At 33.9% G+C, this 12,079-nt stretch overlaps 1 protein-coding gene across 1 annotated transcript; it reads left to right on the forward strand.

Moving 5' to 3' along the window:
- Positions 1-3,176: 3,176 nt before the first annotated feature.
- On the forward strand, positions 3,177-8,769 carry LOC127834764 (uncharacterized). The gene is made up of 11 exons (XM_052360799.1): positions 3,177-3,290; positions 3,513-3,572; positions 3,949-4,035; positions 4,567-4,623; positions 4,780-4,869; positions 5,698-5,787; positions 6,094-6,165; positions 6,579-6,668; positions 6,935-6,997; positions 7,509-7,743; positions 8,186-8,769. The coding sequence occupies exons 2-11, from the start codon at positions 3,513-3,515 to the stop codon at positions 8,308-8,310; spliced, it is 969 nt and encodes a 322-aa protein (XP_052216759.1). The 5' UTR covers positions 3,177-3,290; the 3' UTR covers positions 8,311-8,769.
- The last annotated feature ends 3,310 nt before the right edge of the window (positions 8,770-12,079 follow it).

The raw sequence follows: 12,079 nt of genomic DNA on the forward strand, positions 1-12,079 counted from the left end.
AGCTATATGTCTCCCAAAATTTAGAATTACCAATTATGTGAAGGTGGAATAAATAAAATTGAAAACATTACTTGTCACTGTCATTTGCAAAACTCGATCTTAACTACTTTCTTTCTCGTTTTTGTTTACAAGCGCGAATTTATGTTACAACGGCACGGTCGAATTGATTGACCGAAAACAACTTGATGTAATCGATTAACTTTCGTTTTCCATATTAATTCTATGTAAATTATTGGGTTCTGATTCATATAAAATTCGAATAAAAATAGGTATTGTTACTAAAATCTTTTTTCTTAAAATAGTAAAAACAATAACTACATTAATAATTGTTTAAATAATTATATGGCGGTCTGCAGTAGACAGTGAAAGAACCAGCTGGTTTATAATGCGGACAGTCTGTTAGTAATATATCCATATGTTTCAATTATCTAAAATATTTATACTGTAATTCAAACATATGGGCAAGTGACTTTCATAATTAACCGCTCTGATGTTATATACGTTATTGAACGTGATAAAGAGTGATGTTAAAACTCACGCATAGATCATCTGTCGGTACGTGATTGACATCATGTTCGTCCTGCAGTGCACTCCACGGTGACATACTAGTCGTCGGAAGCGTAATGCAATCCTCCTCATTATAAGCGCCGATTCCAATTAAGTCATTATCACTAACAACCTCACGGGGTAAGTCATTATCACTAACAACCTCACGGGGTGCCACATCGTCAACATTTACAAACATTTTCGACACTTTTGATGACGTATCGGCATGGTCATGTTCGAGCGGTCTTTTCCCATATGGTCCTCTTCGTGTAGTATTTTCCATTATAAATAAGGAAATTTCAAGGAACGGATAACTTACTGTAAGAAATGACAAGCTACTTATGTTTAAAGTTCAACTAAATAGATGTGCTCTGCTCAACAGTAAGTGTGCAATACTTTCCACTGCCGGAAATAAACAACCTGATAAGCCTCGGCGGGGCACTTTGTGGGGAAAACTGGCTAATTAAGCAGGTAGAGATAATAGCGTGTCCCTGCTGGAACCTAATCGCACTTCATATCCCAGAAATCAAAGCTGGTCAGTTTATGTACCGCCCAATCAACGGACAAAGCGCATTTTCAAAACAGTATTGTATAATCGGGACATTGGACTGTGCGAAGAAAATGGCTTACGCGTGTGTTTATTTTCCTGAAGACGTTACGTTATCTGTTGTGAACGAAAAAGACCCGGACTTGACAATAATCACGACGTTTGAATTACGAGAAAAAGTTGAAATGCTGTGGAAATCTGTGGGAAAATCCAAAAAAGCGTTTGAGGGTGTGATCGTTAAAGTTGCAGGTATTATTCTTTCTTATATATATGATGTTATGTTTTAACACTCTTGGTTCGAATGGAAATTCCTGGAACTATTCTCACACATGCCTCGTGTGCATTAATTAATGACTATTCAGTTCAAACAATAGATTTAATGAATTTAATCGATTAGTAAATCGAGCGCTGTCGAGCGTGCAATCAAGTAAGCCAATAACAAAAATGGTTGCTCGGCAATTGCTTTCACTTTATGTGCATTTTGTAAACACGTTTTGATCGCTGTTTAACTTAAAAAACACACGGAGAATTGGAAAAATAGTAGTGGATCTATTTTGACTCTGTTCCGGTAACAGTTTTTTGGCAAATTAACATACTTTTAAAGTTTTATGAATATAACAGATGACAGATGTAATTTTCGGAAATTCGAATTGCTTCTGAAAAGCAATTCAGACTGAATTGCTTTTATAAGGCAGTGTTAACGTACTTTACTCTTAACCTTGTATTGTGTGTATAAAAGTATTGCAAATATATAAATTACAAATGATGCAATTATTCAAGATGATCACATGATTATGACATTTAAAATAAATTGCATATTTTCTTAACAAATATTTGCAGTAGCAATTTATGTAACTCTAAACACGAACATACACACAGGTGGAAGTAACGTACCATGGATGGTATAATTATGGGCCCAGGAGCCCAATATATTCAAATTAATATAAAAAAAAACATGTTTAATTAGAGAAAAATAGACAAAGAGCCATGAAAAAAAATCCCCACCCTCTGATATTAGAATATATACTCAAATATCAGAGGGTGGGGATTTTTTTCCCATGGCTCTTTTGTCAATTTTTCTCTCATTAAACGTGATTTTATATATTTATTTGAATATATTGGGCTCCTGTGCCAATAATTATACAATCCAGGGTACGTTACGTCCACCTGTGAAACATATACAGTGATGAACAGATTATAGCCCACCACAAAATAGATGAGAAGTATAGAAATGCCAATTGTCTGTTACTTATTTTTTTCACATATTTGAGTCCGCTCCATAATTTCTTTACGCCTCAAAGATTTTGACGTTTTAAACAATCTTTGAGCTAAAGTAAGTCAAACATTTTTATATTTTATAGGGGATGAAGAGTCTCTGTCCATGTTTGCTAGTAAGGCTCATAAAAGTCTTCTCGTAGATTTGGAACCAGGTTCACCTCCTCCAGATGAGCTCTTTAACTTTTCAATAAAAGGCAAGGGTAAGGCTCAAAAAAGAGCAAGTATACCAACCAAACGGCTCGAAGAGAGCAAGGCACAGGATGCATCCTTCAGTCCGAAAAAGGTCAAGAAATCCATACAGGAGAAGAAAACCCCCAAACCTGCTAAACAAGATAAAAAGTCTGTTTCCAGTGAAACAGCACTGGAAACTGGAAAAATATTATTAAACTTGACGAAACAGTTTTCTTTCGGGATCAGAAGAAACCTCGCCACCAGCAACAACGCTAACGGATACATGGCATACATGTCATGGTGCTCTTCGGTCCTTAGATCTTGAGGAAGAGCCTGGACCGTCTTCCTCAAATCAGTTGCCGGGTTTGTATTTTTATTTAAGAATTATGTTCCTTATATGTTTACAGTATAATAAACCAATATGCCCAAGACAAAGATCCAAATAAACAGATTGTGATATATTGAAATCAATGTCCAATCTTGAATATTGTATTAAGAAAAGAAGACTAGTATAAATGTTTTGTCATTTTTCAAAATTATTGTCAGTTTGCCATTCATGAATAAGAATTTAAACAATTACAAAATCATTGTCAAAATAATGTTCTATCAGGAGACTTAAATATTTTCAGTTGCTTCTGAAAGAGTGCTAGCCACCTTAAGAGGACTGTGTAGTCCAGAGTTTGTGCTGTTCCTAAAACAACTATCCAACCACATTGAATTCAGCACTTGTCCACATCCTTGTCTAACGGTATCATTCAATTTTCAATGCAGAAATAAACTCTAAAAAACACTGTAAAATAATAAGCGCATTAATATTCAAAATTGAATTTGATTTTTCTGAATACTATAATCAGGTTATCATATTGTTTTCTTGTTCTAACTATAAAGAATAAACATATTAGTGAAGTTAAGTATCAATAATTTCACTTTTTCTGGCATCATGTATTCCATAGTCAATTAAATTTTAAAGATGGAAGCGGAAAGGGATGACAGAGCAACTTTCCTGTCACAATTAGAAGATACGAACATGGTGAGATTTGTTGCAAACTAACATTCTTTTTGGAACATAAATATATATTGTATGATTGAAACAACTTAACAAGATAGTTTTGACATTATTATTTAAAATTAAAGGAAACATGCCATCTTAATAGCTGCCATTATAGAACTTTATTTTAAACTGATGCACATCAATATGGCTTGTTTTAACTTTGGATGACCCTTTTTGCTCTTGATGTTCAAAAAGTAAATGCCGTAGTATTTCTACAATTTAAGATAAAAGGAATTCATTGAATGTTTTTGAAAATATGAGGTGATCACCAAACAGATGTGAATATGCCACATAATATTAAATTTTGTTGTCATTGCGTATCTTTCATAATGTTTTAATAAATACATACCAATAGGATGATGTACAGTGCATAGACAGCCCAGGTAGAATGATTCAAGCGATATCAACACCTGTGCTGCACACTATGGAGAGAGCAGTTTCTGTAAGCTTAAACTTAATTTCACACATCATGTGCCTATAGAAATTACACAGGGTTTTCGTGTCTATTCATATACTTGATATCGGATTTTGTAAAGGTATATTCAGACTGATTTCAACTTGCACCAAAATCCCTTAGTTAACATGACCTCAATACCAACCCATTTTTTTGCCTAAACAATTCATAGAATATATATTATTTTACCTCACTTTGACATTCTTCTGATTATATTTTTATTTATAAAAAAATGTTTGTAATAAACACAATCATGCATGTTTTTGTTTTTTTGTATTTAAACTATTTTTTTTTATCATTCAATGCTTAATGATTATTACTTTACTTTATGATAGAAAACATATATAAAATGTTACTGTAAACTTGATGTAGTGTATATTTTAATAAGTCTGATAAAATAATTGAAACCTTATAAGTTATATTGTTAGGTATTTAATGATTATTAGAATTTTCATTGTTACGTTCAGTATGTTTTATCAACTTATATTACATGTTGTTTTCACTATTTTGCACTTTCAGATTCCGCTACCATCTCAATCAGAAGGGTACACCTCAGGCAGTGATGTTTCTGAAATGGTATGATAATTGTTTGTTGTTTTCATTAAGTATGATATATTGGATATAGTGTTAAGTTAAATTTAATTTGAAAATGAATATTTAGAAACAAACTGTGAGTTTTAATATTTTTGTTTCAGTTATTGTCTCATTGTGAAATACATTTTTTAATACTAGGCACACTCTAAGCCACAAACCCAAAGGCATCAAGCAGAGCCACAAATGTTGCCGACCATTGTGCCGCCATCCACAGGACCTTTAGAAAAGGTAACATCTAAAGATTCAATGACATGAAAAATTCCATTCATCAAAAAGATGAATTGTTAATGTTTTTTTCGATGCTGTTTTGTAAACATGGTAAAATAGTTAACATACATTTAACAAAAATTTAATGATTTTTGTAAACAAATTATATTTATTTTATGCTTTCCCATGGTTTAACTCTTTCAGTGCGGGAACCGAGTTTTAAAGGCCTTTGCAAACAGTTTGGATCCAGATAAGACGCCACAGAATGTGGCGTCTCATCAGCTCCAAACTGTTTGCTATTCTGATAGTATTCTTTGAAAAAAAAAATCAAAGAAAATGCTTATTTAAGAAATTCAGCAGACGACATTTAAGCAGAAGACAAATTTCCCAGCATGCAAAGTGTTAAAGAGAAATATCAGTGAATTAAAAATAATTTATTATTTCAAACAGTGAAAATTATCTGTGAAATGATGTCAGTTTTTTTTACTAAATGACGTCATTATTCCAGCGTGATTCTCCAGTTAAACTCAGTTACAATGTTAATAAACAGTAAAAAAAGCATCAAATAAAAAGAACATTTGTTGGATTTAGTGGAATATCGCTTTTAATTAACTCTTGATCATAGCTTCGCCACTCGTGAAAACGTTATTTTCTATGATCTCATGAATTAACATCAATATTCCACCAATAATCCAACAAATATCCTCTATGTATTTGTTATTTTGAAATAATAAATCTTTTTGCAGACATAAAAAAATGCAATAAATAAAGTATTATTTTTTTAAGAATTAAAATGAACCATACAATGAATTTCCAAAAAAAAACGCACAAATGTATGATATTATACAGTTAATGCCACCTCAGAATCAGAAACGACAATCGCCAAGGAAACAACCCATTTTGACATCCAGGGTTGAATCAACGCACAACTTATCAATGGTATTAAAATGTTTTGGTATATTTATTCTTATTTTGTTATTTATTTCCCCTTAAATAAACAACAGTATTTCTCAATATTTTCTAAGGTAACAATGGATTAAAAACTGGAAAAAAAGTAATGTAAGTTGGATTATACATTACATTCCTGGATACAACTACTAAACACAATATACTGGTTAGGTTTAACTCATTTTGTTTATGTTTAAGTTCATGCGCGCAACTCTGTGTGAAATTTTATGTGTGTTCAATAAGAACGCAGTTGACATTAAAATAGCCCAGTTTTAAAATTCTCATGTTTGTATTTAGGAGCAAGAAACCCCAGGGCATCAGGCAATGCTACCTATGTACTTCCCTCCATCCACAGGACTTTTAGAAACGGTAACTTCTAATTAGTTGCAATGTTTAACAATCTGTTTTTTAGTATTTAGCATTTGGTTATCATGTTTAAAGCCAGTAACAATATGCTCCACAGTTTTGCACAAAAATTATGTAATGAAAATGATTCACAAATAACCAACAATTACACAAAAACCAATAAAATTGAAGTCTCTACATGAATGACAAATTTGAATTAAACTGATTGACTGATGAATTTGTTTCCTGTAAGAGTTAATGGTTGTCTTTATTAACTGTTGGGTATCATTAGACCAACCCACATTAGCAAAGCAATGTATATATCCATCTTTAATAGTGGACATAATGATACAAATTTCTAATTATTGGTAAAAATGCTCTAAATGATGTAAGCAATCATACAATTAATTAACACAAAAGCTAATTATATCTTGCAGTCAATGTCCTCCCAGGTTCAGTCACGACGATCACCAAGAAAGCACTCCATCTCCACGTCCAACCTTGGACCAACAGACAACTTATCAATGGTAATTTCATGCTCTGGAATGAACAATAATGATATGGATTTTTATATTAAAGAGTTGAACACAAAAGGAAAGGTGATTCCAATTAAATGTCCTTTCTGTCAAAACTAAACAAATATTAACAAAAAAAACATCTTATACAGAGGCTCTGAAGAAAATGAACACCATTTACTCCAAAATGAGTTAAGTTATTTTATAACAAATATTTCCATGTGAAAAGAAGTCCTCGGAACACGTTTAAGATATTGATATTACTGTTATCTTTTCAGCCATCTCCACACTCATCTCCCCAGCAGGCAAGCCTGGCATCAAGTTCAGATGTCACAGAAAAGGTAATTCTATCTATCTATCTCTGTTTATTGTCAACCGCTCTTTCGAGTATTATAGGCAGGGAAAAGGTGCGCGTCATGAACATTAGTGAAAGTGAAAAGCAAAAAGGACCCAACAAAGGATAGTGTCGGGTAGTGAGGCTAAAAGCTTGAAATCTCCAGAAGAATGGCGTGAAATCAAGTGGTTAAAAGAGTTGGGTGAAAGATAAAAGTGAGGGTTAAAAACATCATTTAGAAGACTAGTACCGCACATTTACCACTGCCCTCTTAAACTTTGCAAGATCCAGTAGGGTAGCGATATCAGCTGAGAGCTTGTCCCATAGTTACATTTATTTCATCAAATTTATTTCAGCCTGACCATGAAAAAAGTGTCAATGTTGTGTACAGTGAATTATTATGGCTGTGTTTTATGGCTTTTCTCATCTTAAATGTTATTTATAGCTTTTTCTGGTCATTACTGAATGGATTTCTGTCCTTCATATTTAATAAAAACTTTGATATTTTTATTTTGAAGGTTAAACTCTTCCCCCACGTCGACATTTACGTTGAACGGAAGGTTCTAAGGAAAGTGTGTGCATCAGCTGCCAAAAAAGGAGTAAAAGGGGGATACTACCTAATGTATGGGCTTCTAGACCAGGTTTTTACCCTGCATGAGTTGGCAAACTCAAGGGGAACAGGAGTGGGCAAACCGCGCCCTGGTGACGAGCACAAACCTGTCCTCGACCAAGGAAAGCTAGATATCTTGAGAGGTAAAACTATTCAAGTTATTGCATTTATCAAGCATCTCGTTTAAAGGAACCAGCATTTGTGCAGTCGTACTTGGCCTTTAAAAATAGTTTGAAAAATTCGAAGTAACGATGTTTCTCAAACATATTGTGTAGTAAATATGCATACATTACAAGTAGATATGGTATTGAATATAAGGTTTGTTACTATACAAAACAATTTTTAAAATAAAATAAACATGTACATGTTATATGAAATATATACATATATAACATGTTAGTTTGAACATGTGCCAGTTAGTTATAATACCACATTGTGTACAAAAGTGCCCTTTTGAAAAATTAGCAGCCTGTCCCTTTCGAATCTTAGCTGGTGCCCTGGATTAGATCAAGTTTTCAAAAGCCATTTATTCGTAATTAACAGTGTTTGATATTATGCAATTGTAAATATCAATTTGCATTTCAGATTTTGTCATAGGCTGGGGAAGAAAGAATGCTGGAGGAGTTACCTTTCCGCTTGCTGACCTAAACAATGCAGTTACGGAAAGAAATTCCTATGCGAGGAAGCAATTGAAGAAACGTGTTGAGTGAACTTTTTTATACTGGCCGTGTGTTGAGACAGATACTGTTATGAAAAAAAGGAAAAATCAAAATGATTTATGATTCTAAATTGTCAGGCTGTTTGTAACATGCTATTTTACAATGCTAAAATAGACTTATTTGGTGTATATATTATGATTATTTGCATTATATGTTTTTCAAAAGCTTACCTTAAATGAATTTTAAGCTCGGCTGTTTTCGAAGAAAACCGGAGGTATTGTCATAGCCAGCTCGTCCGCCATCCGCGTGGTCCAAAAACTTTAACATTGGCCATAACTTTTGCAATTTTTAGAAGATAGCAACTTGATATTTGGCATGCATGTGTATCTCATGGAGATGCACATTTTGAGTGGTGAAAGGTCAAGGTCATCCTTCAATGTCAAAGGTCAATTTTTATATATATATTTTTTTTTTTATTCAAAACTGCACCCACAGTGAGTGTTGGCACCTGCTCTGCGGTGCTCTAGTTGTTATTTGTGTTTAAAGCTTATCTTTAATGTATTTTGTTGTAGGTGTTTAAAAGCTGATCCATCTGTTTTATTTTAATTTTCTTAAAATAAATGTAAAGATACTGTGTTTAATATATTTTGTCATAATTTTTAATAGTGTTTAGCTAACCTGAGCACAACGTGCTTATGGTGAACATTTGCGATCGCCTTTCGTTTTTTCAAATAGCCTTATATGGGTTTATTTACTAAATGCATGTATTCTGTGATTTCGCCCGTAGTCTAAATTACGCCCGTAATCTAAGTTACGCCCGTAATTTGAAATTCCGCCTGTAATCTGAATTCCGCCCGTAAAATGCTTTCCGCCCGTAATTTAAAATTCCGTCCCACCTCATTTACATATTTCGCCCCTGTTTTCCGCCCGGAGTACGCCCGGAATCCGCCCGGAATCCGCCCGGAATCCGCCCCTCTTCTAAAAATCATATATAGAAAAATACGCCCGGAATTATTTTTTTTCGCCCGGGATTTAGTTAGGGATTCCGTGCCAATTCCGGGCGGAACATTTCGTACAGGTACTCACAGAAGTTATTTCTTGAATTTCAAAGTTCATCAATAGGCAAAGTCATACATTAAAATTGAACATTCTTTAGTACATATATTTATAACAACAAATCAATAATGATTCATATGTCTGTCAAATTATTGTCATTAAAATCATACGACAAAGAACAAATATTCAAACATATTTGTCACTTCATATGAACATTTTTCACTTTTCACTTTTACACAGTTTGTAAGTACAACCACCCTATTGGTTGCAAGCATAATAGTGCCATTTTTTTTTTTTTTTAATAGTCATGATAAAACATGATTTTCTAAATTGATTGAGACAACATATTATATTTTATACAATGTAAATATAGCAAGGCCACACACATTTTTGTATTAAAGACTTTCCCAGTTTGAACTCATTACATTCATCATTTCAGTACCCTTATTAATTCTGTAACCATCTATAGGTTTACTTAAATTAAGAATTATGATATGCCATAATGGTCATATTGTAATTAAGACCTACATCATCACATTTCTCCATTGCGCCTATATATATGTCTACCTACATACATCATGAAAATGCGCCTTCCTTAAGTCGGTGATCACCCTTTGTACACCTTGATCATATATACACCTTGTATATATCTTCTAACCTTGTAGATATCAATGGTTAACAGAACCCCATATTATACAAGTAACTTAAATAATATTGTTGAAAATATAAAAGTTAAGCATGAGTTTGATTATAAAAACTAGTACCATATTTCCCATTCCCTCCCAAAAAAAAAATCAAATCATGTCCGGACAAATTTTGAATTTACGCACAGTACATATTAATATAATAATAAAACTTAACTTAGACATTTAACCCAACATAAATGGTTAATTGCTATGGTAAGGTAGCTAACTTGGTAAGTAACTGGCTTTTGAATTGTCTTTCTACTTCAAGTGCCTGCTTCATTGGAGAAGTGTTCACCCCAGTACACTTCTTATATTCACATCAGTTAACATTGTAAAAACATGCTACATTGAATATGTGTACATTATTTTAACTGATTTTACTTTATGATTGGTCGTTTGCGAACCTTACCAGAAAATGTGTACTTAATGTGAAAATCTTTCCTACTATTTTCTGGTACCTCCTCAGCATTTTTAGCTCATCTATTTTTTGAAAAAAAATTATGAGCTATTGTCATCACCTTGGCGTCGGCGTCGGCGTCGGCGTCTGCGTCGGCGTCGGCGTCGGCGTCCGGTTAAGTTTTGCGTTTAGGTCCACTTTTCTCAGAAAGTATCAATGCTATTGCATTCAAACTTGGTACACTTACTTACTATCATGAGGGGACTGGGCAGGCAAAGTTAGATAACTCTGGCGTGCATTTTGACTGAATTATGTGCCCTTTTTATACTTAGAAAATTGAAAATTTTGGTTAAGTTTTGCGTTTAGGTCCACTTTTTTCAGAAAGTATCAATGCTATTGCATTCAAACTTGGTACACTTACTTACTATCATGAGGGGACTGGGCACGCAAAGTTAGATAACTCTGGCGTGCATTTTGACAGAATTATGTGCCCTTTTTATACTTAGAAAATTGAAAATTTTGGTTAAGTTTTGTGTTAAGGTCCATTTTATTCCTTAAGTATCAAAGCTATTGCTTTCATACTTGCAACACTTACTAACTACCGTAAGGGGACTGTGCAGGCAAAGTTATGTAACTCTGACTGGCATTTGGACGGAATTATGGGCCCTTTATACTTAGAAAATTGAAAGTTTGGTTAAGTTTTGTGTTTTGGTCCACTTTACCCCTAAAGTATCATAGATATTGCTATCATACTTGGAACACTCGCAAACTATCATAAGGGTACAGTAAAAGGACAAGTTGCATAACTCTGGATGTTATTTTTACGGAATTATGGCCCTTTTTTGACTTAGTAACTTTGAATATATGGTTAAATTTTGTGTTTCGATCCACTTTACTTCTTAAGTATCAAGGCTATTGCTTTCAAACTTCAAATACTTTCATGCTATCATGAGGTTACTGTACCTGGCAAGTTGAATTTGACCTTGACCTTTGAATGACCTTGACTCTCAAGGTCAAATTATTAAATTTCTCTAAAATTGCCATAACTTCTTTATTTATGATTAGATTTGATTGATACTTTGACAAAACTACTCTTACCTGACATACCACAATAGACTCCACCCAAACCATCGCCCGTGCCCCCCCCCCCCAACCCCCCCCCCCCAACCCCCCCCCCCCCCCCCTATTTTTTTTTTTTTTTTTTTTTTTTTTTTTTTTTTTTTAAGATCATCTCACAAATGACCACCACACCCTCACACTATACCCCCCCCCCCACCCCCTCCCCATTTTTTTTTTAAACGGTTAAAAAACAAAATATTTATTTTGATTATTTTATGTTTGAAATACCGTCCAACCATCGCACCCAAGAATCCCCCCCCCACCCCCCCCTCCCCCCCACCCGAATCCCCCCCCCCTATTTTTTTTTTTTTTTTTTTTTTTTAAGATCATCTCACAAATTACCACCACACCCTCACACTATACCCCCCCACCTCACCCCCCCTCCTCATTTTTTTTTATGAAACGGTTAAAAAACACAAATATTTATTTTTATTATTTTATGTTTGAAATACCGTCCAACCATCGCACCCAAGAATCCCCCCCCACCCACCCCCCCCCCCCCACCCCACCCGTTTTTTTTTTTCCCTTTTTTTCGCATTTTTGGAAGAAAATGTAATAAATG

Source organism: Dreissena polymorpha, chromosome 6 (genome assembly GCF_020536995.1).
Source record: "Dreissena polymorpha isolate Duluth1 chromosome 6, UMN_Dpol_1.0, whole genome shotgun sequence".
NCBI lineage: Eukaryota > Metazoa > Mollusca > Bivalvia > Myida > Dreissenidae > Dreissena > Dreissena polymorpha.

Bases quoted from the DNA above. Each gene is read 5' to 3' on its own strand.
- LOC127834764 (XM_052360799.1), top strand. From the start codon at position 3,513: ATGGAAGCGGAAAGGGATGACAGAGCAACTTTCCTGTCACAATTAGAA. The intron at 4,870-5,697 runs GTAACATCTAAA...GATATTATACAG, and splicing joins CCACAGGACCTTTAGAAAAG to TTAATGCCACCTCAGAATCA. The intron at 6,166-6,578 runs GTAACTTCTAAT...TATATCTTGCAG, and splicing joins CCACAGGACTTTTAGAAACG to TCAATGTCCTCCCAGGTTCA.